The sequence below is a fragment of the Anomalospiza imberbis genome, chromosome 16, assembly GCF_031753505.1.
Source record: "Anomalospiza imberbis isolate Cuckoo-Finch-1a 21T00152 chromosome 16, ASM3175350v1, whole genome shotgun sequence".
Lineage (NCBI taxonomy): Eukaryota > Metazoa > Chordata > Aves > Passeriformes > Viduidae > Anomalospiza > Anomalospiza imberbis.
The window spans coordinates 7,080,589-7,108,282 of NC_089696.1; the positions used below are offsets into that span (position 1 = coordinate 7,080,589).

A 27,694-nucleotide genomic window follows, 5' to 3' on the forward strand; every position below is an offset into this window, starting at 1 on the left:
ATGGAGACTTGGGAAACTTTTGGGCTATCCCTTAGGGAAATGTTTTTCTAGAGAGCAGAGGGTACATGCTTTGGTTTGGCAGAGGACTCCAGAATCTCCAATCAGTCTCTTGCTAATGGCTGAAAAACTTTAATAAACAATAAACCTGAATGATGGTAACTATAGTCTTGTTTACTGCTGTAAACGTACAATTTATCACCTTGGTGCTGGTTTAGCAAGAACCTTCTGTGTTTTCTGTAGAAATACAGGGAAAGACCTGCTGTGATACTGAGTATGTCTTTTCTCTCATTGGAAGGCATCTTCTCCTTCAGGCCACACACTCCTCAGGATCACTTATGTTATTCAACTTTATGATTTGTTCATTTCATGAATATTGAAAATTGAGCTGATGGTCATTTTGCACTTTAAAATGATTGCTCATTTTGTGTAACTGAGCTAACAGTGTAGAGTGGTTAAACTGCAGACATGTGGGATCTAAGTGTGAGGAATTAATTCCCCACAGTTGCTGAAAGATCCTGAACTCTTTGTCACTTGCTTCTCTTGGTCTTCAAGAACGAGGATTTCTGAAATTTCTGGTGTGAATCAAAGCATTTGTGGAGAGGGTGTTTGCAGTGGGCATGTTTGGTATTAGTTTTGGAACACTGGCAGCCAGCCCATTGCTTCTAATTAAGTGAGAGAGAAAATTTCTAACAGAGAGAGCTCCTTGATTTAATTTTAATTTTTGTCAGAATGCCCAGAGCATTGAATGGGTGTCTGATCATTGGAACAACATCCTTAGCACAGATCAAATGAATAAATACAATTAATTTACTACCACTACAGGAAAAATTCTAAGATTTTGTTTATAGAGATTGATTTTGTTTATTGAAACTGATAATGAATATACAACCCCAAATGTATGATACTCTTTCCTTTTCCATGATGCAAGTCTAATTTCTCATGTAAAGCTCAGGGATGAGAGGCAGAAAACAATTCCTTTGGTACATGTGAGATGGAGGCTTTTCTAATTCCTTTTTGGGGACTGGTGAGTCCATGGGCTATTAGTCCCAGGTAGTAACTGAAACCTTTTCCCAAAGACTGCATCTATCTTAGAGCTCATCTTTGTTTTAAAGCATTTTGAATATAGTTATAATGCAAGCTTGGCAAAAGAACAGTGTCAAATGGAAAAACAGCAAAATGTGAGGAGACTGCTGTTCATTTTGTAAAGCAAAGCTTGTGACTTAATGCTGCTTAGCAACAGATGGAGAAAATCTGAAGGTGATCACATCATCTTGCAGTCCTTGAAAATTAATTATGCATGTTCATTCTGCCTTTTAAGTCCCATCCTTTTCATGCCCTTGTTCTGCTTGTTTCTTGGGATGAGGACTGTGAGAAGGCTCAGCCATGTAACCCAGTTTTGTCATCCCCCATTCTCATGCTGATGCAGGGGTGATTCAGCTGCAGAGCTCTGGCTCAGGCTGCTCCAGTTCTCTGCAGAACTGTGCTGGTGCTGGACACAATGCCTACTGATCCCTAGGGAATGGGACCCAGAGGTGTCTGGGAAGGAAGGGAGGACAGGCACCACAGACTGAGGAGTTTCTGTGGATGGCTGTGTCACTAAGCACACGCATCTGTCTCCATTTGCACCATTCACCACCAACCCTTGGTGCATCTCCTCCTCTGCAACTTCTTCTCACCCCTTGTTCTCCAACAGTTTAAGTTCATAGGTCTTTTTCATATTTTCAAAGAGCACGGGGTGGCTTTTATTTTCTAAGTTTGATTTTGTTAGGAAATTCCCCAGATTGAAACATTAATTTTATGGTATTGCTAATGAAATTGGCAGATTGTGGCATTTGGGAAGCTGTAAAGTACCCATTTGATTCATGTGCTGCTGCCATCATTCAGCATGCACAGGGTAGAAGTATAAATACAATATTATAAATTGGCAAGTAGTGTTTGATTTATTTATCTGCAGACGCCTTCCCTGTGAACCGAGGCTTATGTTGACCAAGTCATTAATCAGCTTGGTAGGCTTAAAGTATAAACATCTCATACCCAACTGAAAGATTAATTTGCATAAATAGTTAAGGAAGCAGTGATTTGCATTCATCTTTAACAGGTATATGCCACCAGGGATGTTTTCAATTTTCCCTGGGGGAACTTCAACAAATGCAATTTTGATACAATGTAGCATGGGAATTACCTAGAACAGTTACTTTTTTGTTGTTGTTTTGTTTTTTTGGGGTTTTTTTTATTAGCCAAATAGCAAGGCACTTCAAGGAAGGATACTGGTTTTCTCTACAGAGAGTGCTGAGAAAACTTCAGGGTAAATTATTCAAGATATTGACTAGGGATAAGACAGAAGACTTAGAAGAAGTTTTGTTTTGTAAAAACTGTCACCATATATTGATTATTCTTATTACTTAATAAAACCACATTTAAAGACTTGATCATATGCCTAGATCCTCTAGTTGGCATCTACACACAACCTGGGAAAAAACTACCACCATATAGCTGCTAATTTGAGCTTTCAAATTGAAGGTTTCAATATTCAGTTAAGATGCAATTAGTTGAAAATGAGGCATTATGTACTAAAATCCCTGTGTCAGCTTTGAAACTTAAGCTTATGATGAAGTAAGACATTCCCAAATTGAAGTTATGGCTGCATTCTCTCTTCCTCTCTATGCCAAACATGTGTTCATAATCCTTTCTACTTATTATTTCTTAACACAAAATAGCAAATTAGGTCCGTATGAGACTTTTGGATAAATAAAACCAGATCATAACTGATTTGGCCCTCAGCCTATTTTGATATCTGCCAGTTTAAGCAGTGTGACTCTAAAAATAAGGGTCAAGCTAATTACAGTTGCTCAGAAATCCAGATTTTCCAGGTCTGAACTGGGTCCTGCCTGCCAGCTTGAATTTCTCAGTATTCTTGAGTATTTAAAACCCACTCTTAGAAAAAGGATTTGAACTGAAAAACTCTAGTGGCAAACAGTAACTTCTTGGTTCTTGACTGCATGCTACCACTTAATTCCCAGCTTTCCTGTCTTACAGGGAAGTTAGACACAACCCAGAAGGTAAGATTCAGCTGGATTCTAGACAGGATTTTTGGTGAGTTTGTGCCATGGGATAGGTGTCATATTTGGTCCCAAAGCTATACTGGAGGTGGCAGAATGTTTTTGCATGTGACAGGATGAATCGGTGCATCAGTGCTAGGAATCAAGAGAACCTTCAGTGTAAACTGCTCAGAGTATCACTACACTCCTACAGATTTCATCTGACACTGGCAATAAACAACATCACATGAGAGCTGAAAAAGCATATGGAAATATATGAAAGATAAGATTTTAAGGTTTAACTGACCTATGAGTCAGTGGTGAGTTTCAATTTCACACTTCATCATGGACTTGCTTTATCAGCTTTGGCATAACCCTTTGCCTTTAGTTTTTCTGGCTCCCTATTTGATAAAATGAATGCAACACCAGGTGCATGACAGAATTAAGTTCTTTCTTTTATAACCTAGCAAAGAGCCACAGTACTCTTCTCACAGTGCCTGGTTGGTATTTGACTAAAGCTTGTATTCTTTCAACCACAGTAGGTCAAGTTAAATGAGATCCACTTATGATCATAGTGATTAAAAAGGACAATTGCTGTATTAATATTATTAATCATCAAGTCCATGAGCAAGCCTATTCTGTTACTGGACAGTCATTTCACTGCACTCTGAACTTTGTATGTTTCTTTGTACCTCATCTCTCTGCCTGTGCACTCACTGAGACACAGAGACCCATGGACCCTGTTGGTGCATTAGAACAAAGCAAAATACAAGAGCAGTTTGTGTTTTTTTAAATATTATCAAACCTTTATAACCTATTACAGCTGAAAAGCTAATGAAAAATTTGAAAAAGGAATTGCAGTAACTGTTTAAGTCTTTTAAAATTATTTTCTGAGATAAAATTTGTAGTTAAGTTCCTTGTTTTTAACTGTTATCAAGGAAGGTAAAGAAGGTCTGTACAATACATTGGAAAAACTCTGGTGGTAGTATTCCTTATTTCTTAATGGACTTTTGTTTTGGTTTTTTGGTTGTTGTTTCTTTGTTTCTTTTTTTTTTTCATGGAAGAAACTTCAATCTGGTTAGAATCCTTGATCCAGTTTTAGAATTTGAACTTTTAACTATTTTTATATTCAGTAAACAAACACTGCAAAAACCTCGCTCATGTGCAGAATGCTTCATGCTTGAAATATTGTACTATTCCTACAATTGCATTTAGATAAAAGCTGTTCATCTTCAGATAATGAAACCATTAAAAACACCAAAATCCAGAAAACCCAAACAGAGAGGAGAGGAGAGAGTTCTGACTTGCAGAAAAAAAATCTGTGCTGGCTGTTCTGGGAATGATCTTCAGAATTAGCTCATTATTTATTCTTGGTGCACTCCACCAATTAAACAAACAGTTTTAAATATAGAACCGGGGATGGGCTCAGCTGGTTTTTCAGGGTCATTGCAGAGACACGGCCACTGCAGATGTGCAGGCTTGTGTCACCCCCCTGCAGGTACTCTGTGTGTGCACGTGCGGGTGCTGATGTGGGACAGCACAGGCTGGAGCTGGTAATGGCCCACGGAAAGTCAGACATTCCTGGTGGACACCAGTTGAAATTCCTCTGTTTGGGTAATAACACAAGAGTTATTTAAGCCACTAGAAATATGTCAGAGATCCCTAAGGAGCTGGTGGGGCTGACCAAAAAACCCAAATCTCTACATTTTAATACCAATAGTACTTTGTGTAATGAACTCAGATAACTTAGTATGTGATTCAGACCTTCTTTCAAGTAAATATTAAAGTGAAAAAGAAGAACTTGGTTATGACTTCTGTCAGCTAGTGATGTGCAGTATAATGCAAATATTTAAGAAAACAGTAACTTTAATAGTTATATGAACTGTAGTACACCAGATTTATTGCTGCAGTTCAAGGCTTGGCTGAGACATTTTCATTTTCTGAAAGACTGTCTGTATAGCCAGTACTTCATGCACCAAGATTTGCACAGGACATATCTTGAAGATTTTAGGTATTTTTTCATATTTAGTATGGGTAGGACTTTTCTTGAAGGTTCTCTAGATTTTGCTGTTGTGCTGTAGCTGCAGGTGATCCCGACATTTACATTCTGGACAGCTTTGGTTAGGAGTGTCTGCCCCCCTTTGCTGTCACATGGATTTCCAAATGCTCCTGTAACAAATGAAACAAGAGCATTACAGTGACTCCAGAAGTTAGAATCATGATAGTTTAATACAATTATATGTTGATTTTAAAGACTGTAGTTCTTTCCAACACTCAACATTCAGAGATTTAAGATGATGCAGAAACAAAGCATATTTTGACAATAGGAGGAGTTAGGGAGGAGGATAAAGAAAAATTAGACAAAAGTAGAAGACATGCAGTTAATATTTTTGCTGTTGCAGATCTCCCACATCCTAATGTAAATGCTTAAGTATGGAATAAGAGTATTTGCAGGATCCGAGAACTTGCCAGTTGTAGTACTGCAATATGTAAAAATGGTTGTGGGATATAAATGCTACAAGAAAATTTCCAGCTTCTGCTATCTATGCATAAGATTCCAAGAATTTTGTGACACATAAAAAATACTTCAAAATTTTCCCAGGGTGGGAAAGATTTATAAAATCAACTGATTATCATTTTATTGTTTCTGTTATTTGGACTGCTTTTCATTTGTTTCAAAAGAAACGTAAGACAAACCTGAGAATTTAATGTTGCAAGAACTGCCAACCTGCTGCTCTCTTTTCTCTGAGTGTCAGCTTTCCAAGCGTGACAGGCCTCAAGTCTGGGACCAAAATGAAAGCAAAGTACAATACTTTTCTTATGTAATCCCCTTGATAATAAGTACTGGACAAGGCTCCAGTGCAGCCAGTCTTGCAAAGAATTCAGTGTTATTTGTGCTCAACAGACATCACAAATTGCCACAATATTTAAGCAGCATTCTTGAATGGAAACAAAAGGACAAGAATTCAGACAGTCATGGTTAGGATAAGGGATGTAAAAAATAAATAAATCAGAAAATTCCAGAGGAAAAATAGAAGAAAGATAAAAGTTGAATAGAGACTGAGAATAATGTAAATTCACAAGAATTTACATTTTCACAAGAAAAAACTGATGAAGAAACTGTAAAATGTTACTTAATTCAGTGCTAAATGTTGCTGTGAGTACAGGACACACAGATCTCCACTGCAGCTGCACAGCTGGGACATTGCTGGAACATTCCATTCACCCTAGAGGATGTTCAGAGGAGGGATAATGCACATGTCCCACTGTGTATCCTCATGGAACTGAGGGCTCAACGCAAAGAGCTCAGATTAGAACTATGCTGCCTACTTTTGGGGGTTAAAATGCAGCCTTGTTAAGGCTTCATGTGCCAATTTCACTGGGAAAACTCCTGGACTTAGAATGAAGAGATGGTTTTATATGTGCTTGAAATTTGAAGGTTAGCATGTTTCTGAAGAAAACAGGTAATAGTCACTAAGGAGACAGAAACCAGAGCTATTGCACTGAATTTACAGGTGGGAATTTGTTTCTCTTCTTGCTAATTCAATTATGTAAAATTCCAAGTTTTCTGAGTTTGGGTAGATTAAATTTGAATTCATTGAACTGTTCATCGAACTGAAGCTAAAGATACAAATGGTGATTTTAAAATAAAACTCTTATATATTTATTGTACAAATGTGATAGACTTAGTAGTGATTCTGAAAATTCTATCCTCAAAATTATAAACTTACTCTCTGGCTCCTGGCTAAAATCCTTTAATCAGTAATCCCAGCTTAACAGTTTCTGAAACTCTGGGCCTAACTCATGGTAAACCTTAGTATCTTATAAACAGGAAGACTTACGCGTGGTTTTATATTGACTATCGATTGTGATCTGAATTTACATGAGAAAGGTTACATTAAAAAAGGCAAGTCAGTTCCAAAAAGTTTTGCCACGTAGCTGCTGTGTTTTCCTAAACAAAAAAGAATAAAAATAAGAATGGTCTGGGTGCCATTGTGAGAGCTGAGAAAGAAGCTGAGACTGAAAGAACAAGATTGCACTGCTCACTAATAATGCCAGCTTGGAAACAATGTCAGCTGTTTAATAACTCCAGGCTCCTGCTCTTTGATAGGAGATGATCAAGATGAAAGAAAAAAGAAGGAACAATGAGGACCCTAGAAATGAAAACTATGCTTTAATTTATAGATCTGTCTATATTTATCTGTCTTTTATTCACAGACAGAACTAGGGTAAAATGCAAGCTGAGAAAACGGTATCTATTTAGCCCTGATTAATATTCCAAGGGAGACTGCTTTATAGCAGTTGTGGATTAAGGTAATTTTGCCATGCTTAAAAAAAAATGACACTAAAATTAGTACATACACAGGCCCCATTTTGATATATTGCAGCAACATCTGTTTAGACAACAAATCACCACAGCAGTGTAGCAGCCCTGGTTACCCTCACTAACTTCAGTAAGAATTCATCTCTCAGCTAAGTCTCGGCCAGCCAAGCTACTGAACAGTTCTTCCCTGTTTTCAAGACTGTGACTGAGGATATTTCTTCCCTTTAATTTGTTGAGGAGAAGCTTTCAAAATGCAGATCAAAACTCAAATAAAAAAAATGGTCAGCTTATTTGTATTGAAAAATCTGGGAGATGAGCTCCTAACATTTTGTACTCAAAATAAAAAATGGCACTGAAACTCATAACACTTGAGTAATTCCTAGTAAAACCTTGTCAAAACATGCAAATTAAGAAAGTGCAGATACTATTGGTAAGTGTATTTTCAATGCAAGAAGGTACCTAACAGATAACAAGATATTAAAGACTTCATAGGAAGCACAAGAGGGTTTATTCTTAGTTTGATTCTGTAAATATCCAAAATTCTTGCTACTAGATGAAGAATGAACATACAAAAAAAGTAAAAATGACAAAGTATTACAAAATGCTAGAGTAATGGTTTCTGAACTTTCTGGTTTCTGACCCTATTCGCATTTCTTAAAATCACATATTTTAAAAGCAGATCAACTGAATATTAATTTAATTTAGGTTATCTTGGAGTAAGGGCTAAGGAGAACTTAATCCTAAAATGGCCCTTAGGAAAGGACTGTAAACCCAGCTCATGGAGCCTGAAATACTGGAAACAGAACGTTTCTTTAATGACACTCAGTTACATTTCTTTATGCTGTATATAAGTAATGTACCCATTTAATAATTATTTTTTGGCAGATGTTTGCTTTTGGATTCTATTCTACAGTCAGAATGGGAATCCTGACTAAGGAAATCTTTAGAGACAGATTTTAATTCTTAAAAATTAAGTTATTTGTGGTTGCACTATCACTCTGCAAACGAGAAATCAAAATCACAACAATCCTCCCACTTAAATTTTTCCACTTTCCAAAACAGTCATTGTTTTTAACAGCACAGCTACATATTTTATAAACTGTGTGGCTTTCTGGTCAACTAGCTTACATGTAAGTTTTGAAAGCAGTCAATCTAGCTGCTCCCAGAAAAGCCCTACTTTATGTGTTCATGCAGAAGCAATTTTGCAGGTAAGGTTTGCTTTGGTTAGGGACTGCACAGTGACAACACTGCCAGCAAAGCCTCCTTTTGCAGCTGCAGCTCAAAACTGCAGGAATAGTGTCCCCATGAGCAGGAATAGTAACCAGGTAACAAACACAGGGGCTGCAGCTTCATCCACCCTGTGCTAAACAATTTGCTAATATAAGTACATTTGCCCATAAGAGGTTGTGTGGTTATTCCAGAAGAACTGTCAGTGATCAAAGCCCAGGAGAAGTTGCAGAAAAAGCAACTTGGCAACTCTATAGCATGTGAACCCCTCGCAGGGGGCTTCACCTACTGAGGGACCTGGGAACATGAAGTCTTGATTTGGGGACAAGCAAGAAGCTGAGACACTCCCAAACTGAAGGCAGGGGGTGTTTGTGTTTGCTTTTTTAATAACAAAAGCACGAATTTAGAACATCAGCAAAGACAAGATGCACAAATTCCATGACTCTTGCTCAAAGAGAGGGTTTTCATCATTCACCCAACCTTGTGTTGTGACTGCATTCAGGCAGACTTTGGCTCTATTATTTCAGGGATAAGTGGTTTCAGGACACAGGACCTCTCCCACCTTGGAGCACAGTCTGTACCTCCTGCCCCAGGAGGACACAGCTCCAAACTAATACAGTGAAATGCCAAAGCTCAGGAGCAACAATGACATGAAAAAAGACAAATCTGTTCTAGAGAAAAAGGGCAAATCCTGCATAGAGAAAGAAAAAGGAAAAAGCTTTACAAAAATTCCACACATATAAGCAAAAGGCAATTTCATTAAAATATTTAGCAAATAATTATTTAATTGCATATATTATATAATTATTTAATTGCAGATTGCATAACTTTAATCTAGCATACAACACAAAGCTACAACTTTACCACCCATTACTATACCCTTCATTTTCACCTCATACACATCAAGACACAAACTCCAAACTTCACTGACAGAGCTAAGGCAGCATCTGTGAAAAACCCCAAACCCACAGCTCATGGAGCAGCCTGCTGCCCACTGCGCAAGCAACGTTTGTTCTCGAAGGCTGGTCAGCTGCCCGTTTCTGAATCAGGCTCTACAGGCCATGCACTCAGGACACTTTGATGTTACTCTGATTTCCAGTTCTCTTAGCACCACTTTACAGGCATTCTCAACCCTCTGCACATCTGAAAATATTAGTTTGAATAAGCAAAAGTCACATGGAAAGACTTCTTCTCATATTAAATAAATTAGAATCTAGGGCAACAGAAACCCTAAGATCTGGATTGCAAACCACACACTAAAAATAAAAATGTTTTGATATTAATACAGCCAAATGAAAAACAAGATAATGAACAAATTTTAATCTTATTATGGGTGTATTTAATACTAAAATTTGCATCTGCAGAAAAAATATTCCTTTGGAAATTTGTCACAGCTCAACCACAGATTAAAGTTAACAATTCATAATTCACACTTAAAATGCACAATAAACATTTTACCTGAAAGTGCACAGTACAGTTTTTATCAAACCTGAACACAAAAAATTATTTTCTCCTTTCAGGAAAGAGATAATATTGGTCTATTGTTCCCATTAGAATTGTATAAATACATGTGCAAGTCATAGATAAAGGTTTTGTAAATAGCAAATGTAAATACATTAGCATGGAATAACATGGGACCAACCCTTTTGGCAACGGCAGCTTGTTACACAGTTGTATCAAAGTTCAGTGTAGAATATATAATTTAACAATGCATATATTCACAAACTTTTCCCTCTTTTATGCTACATAAAATGCTAAAAGTATTATCTTCTACGTGACAATGGCTTTACTGAGTTTATTGACAGACAGTTGATTTGGGACATAAAAATACAAGAGCAATAGGACACAAAAGAAGCCAATATTGGAAGGACTTTAAACACTTTTGGAAAACCTTGCTTAGAAAATGACTGCATTTTACAAGAGGAAATATTCTCCGGTTTGAAGGAACAGTGCCAATGGTATACCCATATTTTTCACTTTCAAGTGAAAGAGCTAATCAAAACTGAGTAAAAAACAAAGCCTCTAAAAAGCATAAGTAAGGCACACTCAAAATTACGTTGCACTGTGGCACCACAGAATCTCTATCCAGTCAGACCAAAGGAATGCACTTGGCAAAATCTAGCAAGGCAGAGCTATACCGGCTTTGGAATGGTAAAAAGTGTAACTGGCAGTAAGGTAAGCAAGCAAAATGTAGAGCATAGTATACAAATGTATTTTACTGTGACAAAGGCTTATGGTCATGTTCTGAAATTCAGGATTCAGTCCCACTATATTCTAAACAAACTCCTGAGCAAAGACCACAATGTATTTCAAATAGCTTCATCACTGTCAATCAAAAACTGGCAGCTGCCAGAGAATGAGACATTAAAAATGGCACAAGCATTTTATCATGTAGCAGGTCACACAGACTAATCAAAACACAGCACATTTTTAGCTTGAACAAGACATCATAACTTTCACAAAAAAACACCTTTATCAGTTAGTCTTAGCACTTAATTCATCTGGTCTTGGTGAAAAACTTCATTTAGTTAATTCAGTGGCATTATAGAATTAGTTAGTGCTTTAAGAATAATAAAAATAATTCACATTTCTCTATTAAAAATATTTTTTCCTCTTGAAACTTGCCTTCAGCAATGATCTACTCACATATTAAAACTGATGGAATAGCATTAGCAAGAAACCGCTGGTAACCTTAGAGGGGGCATTTATTTCATGTATTTGCCAAAGTACTGTACCAGAAAAGTTTATCTGTGCTGTGTGTTGAACAATCTCATGAGTCATCTTCTGCTTTTTCCTTTGGCTAGTGCCTCTGCATAGGTCAGGTGAATGAAGTCAAAGAGTTGTGTGGCATTGGCGGCATTACCCAAAATCTTGGATAGCTCGTCCTTGGACAGTGTCACCAGCTCTGCAATGCTTTTAACGTGGGTCATTAAGGCACGGCAGTTCTTTGCATTAACCCCTGGCATTTTTAGCAGGAAGTCCTGAGGCCCAGGGTTGTACTTGTCTGACTCGGGGAGAATTTCGGAATCTGCAGTGACGGCCATCGCTGCTTCTGCATTGGGTTGGGGATGGTTTTGTTTCAACTCTTCAAAGAGTTCAGCAGTAGCGTGGGGAGAGGGACACCACAGGATTCGTAACTTTGGGAAGTGCAGTGTGAGAAGGGTTAGTTTAGAAGTAACATCACTGCTGGAAATTTCTGGCTGTAAAGAGCCTCGTGGGATCAAGGAGAAGGATTTGTTAGGATCAAATTCAATGAGGAGAACTGGCCGCTTGTAGTAGCGGCACATGGACACGCACTGTGCGTACAGCCGGCCATTGTTTAAGGAACCAATCAGATCGCTGATGCTCTTCCGCTCCACGCAGATGTCAGGGGTTAGAATATAATCCCCAACCTCCAAAGTCACGGGCTCAATGTCGATCCCACGGCGATGGATCAGGGATGGAAGCTCACTACGGAATTCCCGCATATCCACGATTATGGTTTGCTGAACACCCTTCTGTTCCTGTCCACCTAAAGAGCAAAAGAAACACACTTATGCCCACACTTGGCACCTCCTGCTCTGGTTGTTTTCCTGTGTGCTGCCAAGGCTTCTGCAATGGACGGACTTCTCATCTTAAGTTATACCTCAAATTCAGCAGTACAATAAATACAGACTTCATTTGATTTTTAACTGTTAGAGAAAAAAAATACTTGCTTAAATATATACTGTAGTTTATGGAGCATGCTCTGCAGCTTGATAGAACTACCATGCTACTTGCTGAAAGCTTTGTATAGTTGACAATGAAATATATTAAGACGTAGATGAAAATTATTTAAATGAATCAGGGAAATCTTTAAAAGGCTGCCTACAAAACAAGATAATGAAGCTGATCCCTTTTGTTTCCAGCTGTTTCCCACAGAAATACAGCACTTTATTGTGGGAATTGTGTGTTGCCCTCTACACATCTGCAGGACACATAAAGAGACTGCAGCACCAAGGCCACAAAAGATATAATAGCAAAGATTAGAGAGCATATGGCAAAGGAGAGCAGGATTATAATACAACAGTAAAGAAAAACAGGCAGAGGCACAGCATATCTGTCAGAGGAAAAGAACAAAAATATGGTTAGAAATGCAACAAAAGAAAAAGGACCCTTTATTACAAAGGAAGTGATCAAACCCATAATGTGCAGTTGTTTACCCAAGCAGCATGTTTTGTCAAGATGAAAAGAAATCCCCAACATTTACTAGCTCAAGGACAACTCTGCCTTTGACAATCTGTAGACTTCAGTTTCTATGTTTTAATTTCTCTTCCTACAAGCAGCACTAGACAGCCTCAAAACCAACAATCTGACTAGGAACAATACAAACAGTATCATTCTTAATGGTAAAATACTTCATTAACCCGTATTTTCAAAGGAAACCACAGTTCATTGTCACTGGGGAATAACGTTTCTTTAGCATGAAGACTGCAGAGCCAATGTGTCTCTGCCCCAGACGCTTTGAGGGGGATTTAAAGGGCAATAGTTATGGGACTTTTGGAAAGCTCTGGGCTGCAAGCCTGACCTAGGAGCTGCTCACCTGCTTTGCGTGTGTCAGCAGAGACAGAGGCAGGTCTAGCGTCTCTGAGGAGGTCTAAGTTTGTTTCATCTCTTCCTTCTCTTTCTTCAGGAACCACCATGCTAGCCTTCTCTCTAAGGAACCACAAACAAACACACACTAAAAACTGCAAATGCAGGAGTAAAGAAGACTGAAATACTTCAATACCCTTCATCCAGATGTAAAATTATATATAGTTTAATACTAAATGCAACCCCGATCAGAAATGCAATTTACTGAGTCTTTCTAGGTTTTTCCTTTTAGAGGAAAAGGAAAACCTTTTCTAGGTTTTTCCTTTTACAAAGGAACCAATAACTAGCAACAGCACTGTAACTGAGAAGGCACTGTCAGTAAAAATACTGTCTTATACAGTCTAAGGATATATTTTGTTTCCCCAACTGACTTAAGTTATAAAAGCTTTAGAAATTATCTTACAAGAAATGTTACCAGCAAAAACACAATTACACAAATGAACTTCATAGAAAATTAGGAAAAATTTCAAGTGATGCTGATTAGCTTTTACGTTAATATTAAATCCTGCTAAAATTATTAAACAAAATACCAGATGCTTTGAAAATGAAAGTTTTGACTTTTTAGTGATTCTCAACAGGAAAGTAGTCCTTACATCTGACAAAGAATTGAATGAAAAGTTTATTTAAAGCCTTCACACAGCTAAGATAAGAACTTCACTCTTTAAAATGTAATCGTATTGGGGAATTACATGAAACTCTAATTCCAAAGGCAGTTAAACTAACTGTTGTTACCGAATGAGTTTTTCAAAGGCCTCCTTCTCTTTCCTCAGAGCTGTGAGGTAGCGCTGCTCTTCTGTGGAGCCCCCATATATGAGGAAATAAACTCTGTGGGTATAAAAGAGAAAAAAAGAAGAGGTCACAAAACTTTGTATTAAGTTAAAAAAATTCACAACCAATAAATTTAAGATTAGTAGCAGTAAATGCCTGACAAGTTAGTTAATAGCATATTAAATTTGAAGTTTTTTATATTTTTAATCAGTATGTGACATTTATTCATAAAACTGAGTTTTGCAATTTCCAGGTGTATTAAATACATATACCCAATGTGGTGATCTTCTGTCAGCAAATGCTATAACTGCAAATACTTATTTTCTTTATTGTGTTTCCTTTACTTGCTTCTCTGTTACAGTTTCTGAATTACTGGTCTTCAGCATGATGAACATCACGAAATTTGAAAATTAATTAAATCCAAAATGAATTCTTTTCTCTAAAAGTTGTATCTTCAGAGATGGTTTAAAGTGAGACTATACCACGTGAAAATGATATACTGCCACTAAAATCATTGAAGCAGAGATCTTGGAATTGTTTCTTTTTTTTTAACAGATACGCTTCTGCTGTTAAGGGACTAAATACCTGCTGGAAAGTAAAAATTATCTTTTGGTTACACCAGACGTTCTGCTTTTGTTTAAACTTAAGGGCTCAACAGGAAGTGGAAGGTAGCTAATGAAAATGAACAGCAGCATGTTCTGCATTGACTGCTGACAGTGCACTTTTAATTTTTTCTTTTCAGACTAGAATTACCCTGGCCAAGTCAACTTACCTCAAAGGCTTCCCAGGCCTGCTTGCCTTGTAGATTTCCAGCTGCCGAACAAAAGTGAGTTCTGCATCATACAACACAACATATCTAGGTTCTACTTCGTGCAGCACCCGAGTGAGCGCGTAGGGATCCCCACACCCCTGCAGCGGGTGGATAATTGTCAGTGGGTCCTTGAAAATCCCATAGTAACAATCTGAGGGCAAGTTCAAATCAAAATCTTCAGGAATGGTCTCTTCAGTGTTGCCTTCTTGGCTACCACTTAATTCTTTGCTGTCTTCCACCTCGACCTCTTCTCTCTTTTCCTCCTCAGTTTTCCCTATCATTTGGATTAGAGTCCGGTCTTGCTGCTTCTTCTGTTTATTTTGTTTTGAAGCTGTCAGTTTGGCTTTTTTTGCTTGAGGTCCTGTGTCTGGTTTGGCATTTCCTTTGGACTTGATGGCATTTCTGTCCTTAATCCACACTTCTCCAGCTTTCTCGTCCTTTCCGAAGGTTTTGTTATATAGTCTTGTTAAAAAAGCTTCTGCTCCAGCAATAATATACTCCCTGAGCTGTGCACAGGCTCGGTCATCACTGGCACAAATGAGCACTTGCCCTGCAGTCAAGAAACAATACCATGTTTACAGCCTGTAATGCTGTGCTTATCCAGCTACAAGCACCTCCCGAGCCAATGGCTTGCACTGATCCAAGCACTGTGCCTGCCAAATGCCTTGATATTCGGCTGCCACAGTTGCTCTGGACTTTGAGAGAATCCAAATTGCATGGCTTTTTGTACCAAATAAAATTAGAGTAGATTAATGGAAGTTCAACATTCCTTTTTCTTCCAATATCTGAATTCGTTAAGTTTTCCTTCTGACCATTGGAACTGAAGCAGATACAGTGTGTGTTGAAACTTACTCGAACAACTACTCATTTTTAAGATGTGGAATAAGAGAAAACTTAGTTTAGACCATTCTAATTTGTCAGCTGTGTTAGAGAGCCTACAAACCACATGTTTCACACAGTATTATTGACATTTGTGAATAACAATTCTCTGCAAGCTGACTCAGATAAACTCCTACAACACTAAGAGAGAGAGCCAGTTCTTACCCAGAGTCAGAACACTGTGGGTGGGAGAAAAGAGCACTTTTTTACCCTTACTATTTCCTAAAATAAAACTTGCTAAATTTTAAGGGAATTAAAAGCCCTAAAATAGGAAAGGCAGCAAAGCAGTTAGACTCTCTTCCCTGCCTCCTAATCTCTACCTCATTTATATGCAACCCATGCAAAGCAAATTTTCAGGTGCATGAGAAGAATGTGCAAGTTAGGAAGGGTGTAAGACAGAACCCCTATTTTTGTTTTGAACCCAAACTTCAGAAATGAGTGACTAGTACCTTGATCATTATAAATATCCACAAGTGTTTTATTTGGCTTGGAACTTGAAGGTATCAGTACACTACTGAAACGTAACCTAAAATGTTTTTCCAGAATAATGCAGGTTCTTTCCTAAAAAGTATTGCACTGTAAGAACAAACAGCATTTCTCTTTTAGGACAAGACCTAATAAGAGTTTATGTAAAACTATCTGATTTTACATAGTTTATGTACATAATTTACATAAATTCCTCATCTTAAGGCCACAGATTACTAAATTTAAACCAGCTCTTTGATAAAACTACAGAAAAGAGTTAGTTCCTTCTCTCCAAGGTCAAGTAGAAGTACAAACGAGTAGAATTCCTGGAAAACTTGCATAATTTAGTATTCTCTCACCTGGACCACCAAGGCTGTCACTGTTCTTATTCTCATTTTCAATCTCTTTCAGTACTTCTCTCAAAGCTTCCCATTTTGGGTTACTTTCTAGAACCAATTCCCTTTTCAGTTCTGAAACAAAGTAAGATTGAACACAGCAGCTCTTGCAGGCAAAATATCCTTCAGACTTTAAATCAGTGGTTAGATGTCAATAGTGTGATGGATGTTGGCACATACGATATTCAACAGCCTACATATGCAACTTGTTATGCTAATGAGGTGGAGAACACTCTTAAATTTAAAAATAGAGAGAAATGCTTTTGTGAAGCAAAACACTGAAGTATTCACTCATTCTTCAATTCTGAAACTCCTGAATATATTTTTTTTAATAAAAGCAACTATAGCCTCCTACTCTTTCACATAAGATAATAAAGATGAAACTAAACATCAATGTAATGCAAGAACAATTCTACAAAAGCTCTTCCAGTGATCAGCTGAGCAAGCTTAGGAGAATCCCCTACTTTGACTCTTTTACGTTGTTTATCATATGCTGTTGGAACTAAGATTATGTCTCAATTTATCCCAGCTAACAGACTGAGATCCTGAGCTGTGGAAGTTCATGCAGGGAATCAGAGTAGAAGTAATAATGTACAAAGCACCTGGAATCGTGTGACACTCTTAAACTTAAAAATAGGAATGATCAGTACCATTTTCCTTCTTTACATCACGTTTTTCAGAGCCTGAGCCTTTGCCTTTCTGATTCAGTTTCTCATCTGCAATGCGATAAACTCGAGCTCGAGCATTCACAAACATGGAAGTACTGGAGTCAAGGAACAGCCAGCCTGGAGAGGAAATGAGAAGGAAGCAGTAGTAGTTTGACATCTGCAACGTGGATGTGTTCCAACTCTCTGCAGTAAAAGCCCTGGATCTTCAGCTGGAATACCTGCCCTACCTGCTTGCTGTGTAATCACCAGCTTAATAAAAACCAGAAATGTGATGCAAATCTCACACTGTTAAGTAACAGCAGTTAAGTGGGAAGATGAAAGGATTATCTGTCAATAAAAACCTACGTCCTTATGGCTGGTTGTGTAAAATCTAATTAGATACCTTCATATGTTTGGGAATGATAATTAAAAACATCAACATTGCACCGTTTCATGCATTAACTTGTATGGTTATTCCGTGTTTACCTGAATTCTCACCAAAAGCTTTTTCACTTGCTTTCAGTGACTCCAGGAGATTAAGGAAAGTGACACAATCATACTGGGTTAGATACAGTAGCAAAGTACGTAGGATCTTCAAATCCTGGACCAAAGACTTTGTCTTAGCTCCAAGCTGATGCCAGAGAGGATCTAAATAGTGACGTATTGTCTGGAAATTAAAATTGGAAAGTTTGGAGTGTCAAACATGCACTATTGCATTATAACTTCTAACCAAGCTGAGAATGCACTTTAACTTTACAGGGGACGCTCTGGTTTCCCAAAATTATTACAGATACCAAAATAAAGATGTACTGGTGAGATATTTGTTTTGATATAAGTTACCATATCCTAGCAATGTTACCATAATATGATGTCTTTATAAGAAACATTTCAGCAATAAGCAGACATACATAATTTAATGTTTTCAGTAATTTATTCCTCTCTATCTAATAATAAAATACTGGTAAAATTATAAAAAAACACCTTTTTTACTGGTACTGGCCTGTTGTATTTTGTATCTAGTGTTCTTTACTTAGGTACAGAAAAAAACATAATGTCATTTTGTTTCCAAAATCAAGACAGGTACTACGAAGATGTGCAACTTATAGAGCCTTTTGAAGGCTCTATAAGTTGAATATTTGAAGAAAGAACCTTCAAATATTTAAAGTACAGAAGGCCTTCCATCCAGATTAAATCACAGTTAACCAGTAACTGTGTTGCACTATGACAGTTGATTTCGCCCTAATGAATACATATGTGTACCACACATTGCAGATCTGTCAAAAATAACAGTGAACCCAAAGTTATCGACATACATAATGATTAAAGATACAGCAGATGCATGCATGTGCATATTGTCTGTTACATACAGTGCTTCTCCCACTAGAGAAAACAAAAAACACAAGCAAGAAATTCAAAAGGAAAGGGGAGTATGTGTATGGCAATTACTGATACTTATCTCCAAAGTATTCTGAGCTGAAGTTGCAGCTGTCTTTTTAATAACAGCAGCAACAATTATTATAACCATGAATTGGGGTGTTCTTACTCTTGGGGCTTTGGAAATGAAGGAAGAACAATACCAATACATCAAAATCCCTACTGGCAACTGTCACATCACCATTAGATCCCCTTGTACCTGTAATAAACATGTCATGGGAGAACACTCAACTGCTGCTGGTTATTTATTTTGCAAATAACATTTCTGTTGCATGGCAGGCACTTTGGAGATCTATATCCCATTACTTAGACACTGCAGAACAATCAAAATTGTTACCTTGTCGAAAGGTTTAGCAATAGCATTCTCTAAAGATAGATCTTCTACTTCAAGAGCCGGGTTGTAATGTTTGAGTTCCCTCAGACATGCATTCAGAATGTCCAGGATTGCAGTCTGGATAGCAAGCATAGCAGGGGTCATTGCCACGTGTATTTCCACCACTTCAGGTTTATGCTTCTCTAAAAACGAGTGCACTGCTATATGAAATCTAAGAGAAAAACAGCTTCTTAAGATTTACATGGATAGTTTTATTTGACTTAGAATTACTCAAAAGTTTGTATAAACTACAATTATTTTAAATGTAAACAAGTAAGTTAATTCCAAAATCAGTTTCTACTGATGTGAAGACTGCAACCTTATGAACAGCCTTGGAAAACCATCTGTTCCACAATTATGGCTGTAGTCATCCCAGTCATGTGAGCCTATAGTGCTGGTGAATGATCCACGGAAAATTACTGCACTGGATTCTGCATCATCATCACACATAACAAATATTATAATAAGCCCAGAAAATCATATGAGGGAGAAACTGGAAAGGAATTATCTGAAATCACACGTCTGCACCAGCAGATTTTATGACGTTCCCAGCTTGCAATGACAACCTGCAGGTCCATGTTGGAACCCTGTCCTTGGAGCCACTCCAGCTGCACAGATCCAGAGATGCCACCTGACTGTCCCTGACAAGAGGAGGCTCAGAGAACCCAATGGCTGCTGACCTCTGCAACTCCACAGACATTTCCCTCACTGCAGCCTGCAGCCCCAGGTCTTTTCATGGAAGTCAAGGAAGGAAATCTAGACAGCTTCTACCCAACCTTTCCTACCCCAGGTATGTCCGCTTCTACTTCCCTGGGACACTGAAAGAAAGACTGTTAAGGAATTTACAATGCAGAGGAGCCATTCATTAAGGAGTGAAACACATTCCAGCCCAGACTAATGGAACAAATGGGCAGAGCTCCTGCCAGGGCAAAAGCACTGACTGGGTCATCAGAGTGTTCAGTTCCATTCATGGATCTACTCCTGGAAGACTCTGTGCATGCCACATTTTGTTTTTTAACAGTCATCAGGAAATGTTCTTCATACACAGCATAGGTGCATAAGAAGATTTAAAAAATCTGACATGTAGAAGGAGATGAATGGAGTTTCATAACAGCTGGAAACAAACACCTCCATGAATAGCAGAACTGAGAGATTGTTTACCTGTCATTTCATGGCTTAAGTAATCTTGTTTAATAAGAGAAGTTTTTCTTAAACTGTTAAGAATGTCACTTTTTGCTGTGATTTCTGTTGACTAACAGGACAGTTCTACCATAAGGTTCATCCCCTTAATAGAGACAATTGGAGTCCATTTTCAAAAATACTCTCAGAAATTCAGCATCTTTATGACCACTTCTGTCAAAAACTGAAAAAATTTTGTTTGGGAATACAGGAAGGAACACAGATTAGCAGTGTGACTGCATACACCTATTTTTCTTAGCAACACGCTGTAACATCCTTCATCTTTCCTCTAGGTTTAACTCTCCAGTGAAGTAAAGAAGTGCCTCACCTTGGCCACAGATAAAGCTTCCCAACAAAAAGATTTTTCATCACTCTTTCCACATGACAAAAGCCAGTGTTAAATGCAACTGCATTATCTGTAAAAGCTTTAATGAAGCCTTGCTTGTTCTTCTGGCGATAAAGTCGCAAGATGAATGCTTCCTGACAGGACTCAATGATTCTGTGTGCTTTGTACACCAAAATGCCTGGCAAAAGAAAAAAAAAATCAAGTTAAAAAAAATACAGAAAGGTTCAGGTTTGTACAGATTTTTCCTCACAGTTGTCTTATTCCTCTACTGTTCTTTTAATCACGGGAATTTAAGTCTTCTAAAATGAAGGTTGAACAAACTTTCTGGGGTTGAAACAAATGATTCCTCAGTTTCATTACCATAGAATTGCCAAATAACAGAAGTAGGTTAATAATGCATCTTTAATAGAAAAAAAAGACCTTGTGCATGAGTGGCAAGACATACTAGCTAGGAAAATTCTCAACACCTGAGATATAACTTGAACTTGAGCTTTTTAAAAGCAGGAAAAGCAGATGCACAACATAACACACTGTTAAAGCAAGTTAGATGTGTTTGAGGCTGTGATAGTTGAATTCTTTTGATTAGATAAATTCTGGAATTACAGACTTGTCAAGTAACTTTCATTGGTAACAGTTCAAGTGTTTACATAATCAAAGAACTTCTCAAAACATTTATTTTGCTTTTCTCTCCCATCTGACAGTCATATTCACACTCAAGGACAGCAAGTATTATCAAATATATGAGTACACCACCAGTTTTCTTCATGGCTATGGGTGCAGTAGGAATAAAAGACCCATTAAGCACATTTCAATAAAGAAAAATGAAACAAGAGTTTAATTTAATTACGTGTTTGAGGCAAACATTCCTGGAGTTCACAGTTCACTCAACCAAGACCTGCTAAAGCAAGGCTTGTTTTTTCCTCATGCTAATCGTGTTAAACAGCACATTGCATTATTTTCCCTCTACCCTTACTGAATTCAGGCCTATGTGGTATCTGTTCACAGCTTCCAGTGGAATCATAAATGCCTTTCTAAACTGGAAGCAAAGGACATCAAACATCACAGGTCTTACCTTGTGCCTACATAAGCTAGTAAACTTCCAGAGCATTTAATTTCTGTAACAAGTCTCCTCAACTCAGCATGCAGCCATTGATTTTAACATGCCTTTGCTTGCTAAATGAAAAAGCATCCAGGAGACAGACTTCCATATAACTGCTCGCCATTCATAATTAAGTCCTGAAATAATCCACTACAAGGTATTTTTCTATCTAGAAATTGTTAAACCTGTCCTATGGAGCAAATTTTTCAGTACATAATAATGATAATCTCTGAACACCTTCCAAATTTTTCAAGATGTGACCGCAGATGGACATGACAGGAAAGAGAATTTCTAACAGGTCAGTAAGACTGTGTTTATTATACCTTCCTGCTTTTAGTCAACATATATCTGCTTATGAAAGGAGTTCACACCTGCTCTGTAAGCCTTGGCAGAAACAACTCGCCACTTTTTATTACATCAACTTGCATCAGTTTCACTGTGCTGTCAAGTACATAATTCTACTCAGCTAAAACCACCAGGAATAATTCTGCTTTACTGCAGTGATAATTTCTTATCTTCATTTAGCTGGATTTATGAGTTTTTAACACCTAGAAAGGCTTTTGCTGTTGTGTCCTCATGACACACTACTACAAGATTTTGTTGTACAATTTCACACACAGAAACGGCACACGGACCCGTGTGTTGGGAGGCTGGGAATGAAGCCACCAGTCGATTGCAGCTGCTCTCACACCGACCTCTGGTGGCAATGTAAAACCTGTCACACCTCTGTGGCACTATAGGACAGCACCAGTTTTAAAACTTTACAGTATTTCTTCTTTTCATCTTTCTATTTTTTTTTCTTCTTTGGTAGGTTAGGAAGGTAAAAAGGAAGGAATCAAGGGAAAAAGAGAAATTACCACAGGTTGCCCAGAAAACCTATGAAACCTTTGCCCAGAAAAACCTTTGAACTTAGAAATCTGGTGTTCTTCGACTCCACCATAAGTGTTCAAAATGTTGTAGAGTAGAACTCGTTATAGCTTGATGAACAGGAAGGAGGTACAACTTCTAAAGCAGAAACTCATATTCTTCTAAGCATACAATATTCAGCTATGTTTTACCATTAAGATGTTAACACTTAGAAAACAGTAAAATATTCTTAAATCCCTGGCTCTTAGATCTCTCTTTTTCCAGCTCTCCAGGCTGTAACAGGGTTCCCAGCTTAGACAGGGACATAAAAACAAGAGTGGCTGGGGGAGAAGAGGAACAGAACAGGAGAAGAGAAGGGTAACTCTCACATCTTCCATGTACAGCTTCTATATAACTACAAAAAAAAGGTTGCAAGCTATTCCCCAAATCTTTACAATTACAGTAACAGCATTACTTCGTAATACTGCTATTTGCATAGTATCCAAGTGTGTCAATACACAGATTAGTGAGGTATTTTTTGATGAGAACTCATCAGTAGTGATTTGTTAATGCAAAAATATAGTTAGTGTGCATGGTTCATAAAGCATGACATCTAAAATCTCTTTTAATGATAGACCAGTGTCCAATAGACGCCAGGACACTATTTCACCAACTGCAATCAATTATTCTTCTTTGAAAGCCTTTTTAAACTATATGATTAAATAAGTCAAATGACATGAGAGGGGAAAAAAAAGGAATAATTCTTCAACCTCAATATCTGTTAGTAGAATTCTTCATATAGAATTAAGCTTTGTGTATTTTCAAACAGAACACTCTTACCTGTATTTCAGTAAGCTCTTACCGGTAATGAGATTGGCAGGAATTCTGTCAGTAAGGAAATCTACCACAAGGATCCGACTTGTTGCAAAGATGACTCCTCCTTGTGTATAAAATTCATATCGAGTGTTATTTGCAATTTCATTGGTAACGCGTCGAGGGAGATGAACAACTCCATCTGACCTCAGCTGATCAATAAAATACTCCTAAACCAAACACAACAAAAACACAAGACATTGAGGTGTCCAGGGAAAGGGATCCAAAAAACACCTTTATGACACATACTCTGGTAATTTTGAGGAGTTGTCGAAAACAAATTAAGACATGATAGTATAACATATTAGAAGAAGTCAGAATTATTAGGATTTTTTCTTCTTTGACATACTTTCTTCAGTTTCACAGTCACCTGGGTGATTTGAAAAAATCTACATAGTCAGTAGTAACTAGACAATACTTACATAAAAATGAGCGACTGATACTTCAAGGAGCTTACATTTTCTTATATTTCAGTATCTCATTTTCAGAGAAAATGCAATTTTAATACCGCCTTAAGAACAGAGAATTGGAAAGAGATCATCTCTTAGTGCCATCACATGTAGTCATGACTACAGCAGGTAAATCATATACACCAAGCTTAATCTTACAAACTACAGCTGTGATCTTTATTCACCTATGGTTGCAATAAAAGGTCCCCCAAGATCTCCCCTTCCTGAAGATAGGAAATTTGCCCTGTTCCAGAGAAAAAAGAGCAGCTTTTTTTTGTACAATTAGGGACAAACCCATCAAGCCCAACAAGCATGTTTCACCCCTTTCTCCTCACTGCTTACTTATAAGTTATGTACTTGTTTTAGCTCATTAGTCTTACTAGGACTTCATTGTGCTGCAGGAGTAGAAATTCAACTCTCCTGATCCTGAATGTGTGTGCTTTAACAGCTTCCCCAGGACCTGGGCGTGGACAACATGCTGTCCCTGAGCCAGCAGTGCCTTGTGGCTAAGAAGATCCTGGGACTGCATTAGGAAGAGCACTGCCAGCAGATCAGGGAGGTGACCCTGCCCCTCTGCTCAGCCCTGCTGGGGCACATCTGGAGTGCTGGCTCCAGCTCTGGCCTCCTCAGGGCAAAAGGGACACGGAGCCCCTGGAGCAGAGGGTGACAAAGAGGATGAAAGGCCTGCAGCATCTCTCTTGTGAGGAAAGGCTGGAGGAGCTGGGGCTGTTCAGGCTCCAGAGGAGCTGGCTGAGAGGAGACCTCACCAGTGTGTGTCAGTGTGAGCAGGTTCAGGCTCCAGAGGAGCTGGCTGAGAGGAGACCTCACCAGTGTGTGTCAGTGTGAGCAGGTTCAGGCTCCAGAGGAGCTGGCTGAGAGGAGACCTCACCAGTGTGTGTCAGTGTGAGCAGGTTCAGGCTCCAGAGGAGCTGGCTGAGAGGAGACCTCACCAGTGTGTGTCAGTGTGAGCAGGTTCAGGCTCCAGAGGAGCTGGCTGAGAGGAGACCTCACCAGTGTGTGCCAGTGTGAGCAGGGAGGGCTCCGAGCAGGGCCCGGGCTCTGAGCTCCGCTCCCCGGGCTCTGCTCCCCGGGGCCCGGCAATGGCACAGCAGGAACGGGCAGCGACTGATGCCCAGGAAGCTCCACCTGAACACGAGGAAGAACTTCTTCCCTGTGAGTGAGCGAGCCCTGGCACGGATTGTCCAGAGAGGCTGTGGAGTCTCCCTCGCTGGAGATATTCCAGAGCCTCTGGACACAATCCTGTGCTGTGAGCTCTGGAGTGACCCTGCCTGAGCAGGGAATGAGAGACGAGCCACCGTGCTCCCTACAAACCTGACCCGTTCTGTGCCGGGGCCGGCGCACAGCGGCCGGCCCGCCTCCCGCGCTGCCCCCACCGGAGCCCGCACACCCTCCCGCCAGCCCGAGGAGCCGCTCCGCCGGCCGGGGCAGAGACAGAGCCACCGGCCGCACCCGGGACGCGGCAGCCGGGAGGGGAAGGGGCGGGCGCTGGCAGCTGCCCTCACCTCCTCGGCGGGGCTGGTGTTGAGCACGAGCACGAGGCTGGCGGGCTCGCAGTAGAGGCGCAGGAAGCGCAGCAGCAGGCGGTCGATGCCGAGCCCGCGGGCGCACACGACGAGCCCGTCGCGCTGGAACAGCTCCAGGAAGATCTGGCTCTCGTGCTCCAGCAGCGCCGCCATGGCGGCACCGCTACCGCGCACGCGCGCGCCCCGACAGCGCCCCCTGCCGCGCCCGCGCGCGCCCCTCCAGGGCGGGCGGATTCCCGCCCCGCGCGCGGGGTCCCGAGGCGCGCGGACAGGAGGGTCCCTCAGGGAAGCGTCCGTCCCCTCATGGACACCCACAGCGGGCGGGGACGGGAACGGGACCCCACACAGGGGCTCCTACTGCGGCCAGATGAGCCTGCGCTTCTCCCCGTGCGGGGCGTGTGTGCCGAGTGGTAATGCGAGATAGCCGGTCTTCTCCAGTCATTTTGTGTGGGGTTACATACCAGGAAAAGCTTTCTCATCCGTAGGGTGGGCGCTGAACAGGCTCCCCAGGGCAGTGGCCACGGCCCCAAGGCTGACAGAGCTCCAGGAGCATTTGGACACCGCTCTCAGGCACAGGGTGGGATTGTTGCAGTGTGCCGTGCAGGGCCAGGAGTTGGATCGATGGTTCTTGTGGGTCCTTCCTACTCAGAATATTGTGTGACTCCATTATTTTTTACCGAGTAGTTGCATTTTTTAAGCACCAAACCCAAACTCTCCTGGGCACTCCTCTCACGAGGCATCGGCCCCTGGCCGTTTCCACGGCGCCCGCCCCGGCCAGCGCACAAAGCGCAGTCTGTGTCTAGAGGGATGAAGGTGCTCCTCAGAGCGGCTTTCAGAAACAGCTGCAAACAGAGGGCACGCCTCAGACTTCCCCTGCAATTCAGCCGAGCGCCATGGAATCCTTCCTTTTGGGATGGAAAGGACCCTCATATCTCCCAGTTCCACGCTCTGCCATGGCACGGACATCCCCCTGTGGCCCGGGCGGCTCGGAGGTCCCGGGGCGGTCCTGTTCAGCCGGGTCAAAATCCCCCTCTGGAAAGGGAAGGAGAAGGCTGCCAGCTTTGTGTGCAGGGCTGCTGGGCAGGGGGCAGCGCTCCGCCCGCTCCTTCCAGCTGGGAACCTGCGCAAGATGTTCCCATCACTTCTACTTTGGGTACTGATTCCAGTTATCTCTGCCGATAATGTCTCCTTTGGGTAAAATGCCCTTATTTAAGGGCGTTGAATCAACGGTCAAATCTATTCAAATAAGCACTTTCAGTTCTTTGTTTCACACTGTCACCTGTGGGCAGCTGCACTGGGGATTCCTTTGGGTTTCCGTGTTTTTCTGATGAGGGAAAATAAAGCGTACACTGCCGTTGTGTTCCTTTACTGCACACTTGTTCTAGTCGGCACAGTTAAGGAAGAGGCACTTTGCAAAGCATTATTTATAAATTTTCCACAGAGTCAGAATTATGCTATGGAACATTTTAAATTAATGTAGGAAAAAAACAGATTATTTACAATATATGTCTTTATATTTTAAAATGCAGTACAGGTCTTCAGGGCAAAGTAGAAAATGAGTCTTTAAAAACAGGCAAAAATTAATAAAATATGGAGACTAGTCATGATTTTTGTCATGAACGTTTCATGTTTATGAAATTTTATGCTGATACCTAAACAATTTTTTCTTTGCAAGTTGGATCACATTGCTAATTGTTGTGCCAAATACCATGCTTTGATTCTCATTTTTATCTGGCTGCCAATAAGCTCTCTGATGTTTGCATTTAAAACTTATTTAAGACCAGAAAAATGTCAAGAAATCAGTATTTTTTTGGACAACTTTTCATTTTTGTGGACTGCAAGTCATTTAATTGAACAGAACAAAGCCTTACACAATAACACAATGATTATCATTTGCATGGAAAACTGAAGCCCAATAAGGTTACTTCTTTGAGGAATTTCAGTATTCTATAGAATTGTCCATATAATTCAGGGTTCAGCCATTTCCTTGCCCTACTGTTTCCTAGAGGAAGTAGACAGAATGTTTCCTAATGGTCCAGATAAAATATTTCAGGCATCTCTCTATCACGATTTTATTTTTACTCTCTATATATTTTATATATTTTTACTTGGTCTAAATGATACATTAATGTAAAGCTGTTGTGATGTGGCACTTGATGCTATGGTTTAGTTGAGGTGTTGGGGCATGGGTTGGACTTGGTGATCTTGAAGGTCTCTTCCAACCTGGGGATTCTGTGAATTCTGTGAATTCTTGTGGGTACATATTTATTAGCCAGCAGAGGGCTGTCATTTCTTACCTTAGGAGACCAGAATTTAGGCCTAAATCTTGCAATTTATTTTTTGTGCAATTTTTCTTTGCAAAACACTAGATTAATATTGAAAAAAA

At 39.7% G+C, this 27,694-nt stretch overlaps 1 protein-coding gene across 1 annotated transcript; it reads right to left on the bottom strand.

Annotated features, from left to right (window-relative positions):
* Positions 1 to 11,017: 11,017 nt before the first annotated feature.
* Positions 11,018 to 25,498, bottom strand: ERCC4 (ERCC excision repair 4, endonuclease catalytic subunit). Its single transcript, XM_068206797.1, has 11 exons — positions 25,288 to 25,498; positions 23,305 to 23,485; positions 20,480 to 20,675; positions 18,937 to 19,144; positions 17,652 to 17,832; positions 17,169 to 17,303; positions 16,483 to 16,593; positions 14,741 to 15,329; positions 13,933 to 14,025; positions 13,151 to 13,263; positions 11,018 to 12,100 (listed from the first exon to the last, which is right to left on the bottom strand). The coding sequence occupies exons 1-11, from the start codon at positions 25,459 to 25,461 to the stop codon at positions 11,367 to 11,369; spliced, it is 2,715 nt and encodes a 904-aa protein (XP_068062898.1). The 5' UTR covers positions 25,462 to 25,498; the 3' UTR covers positions 11,018 to 11,366.
* Between the last annotated feature and the right edge of the window lie 2,196 nt (positions 25,499 to 27,694).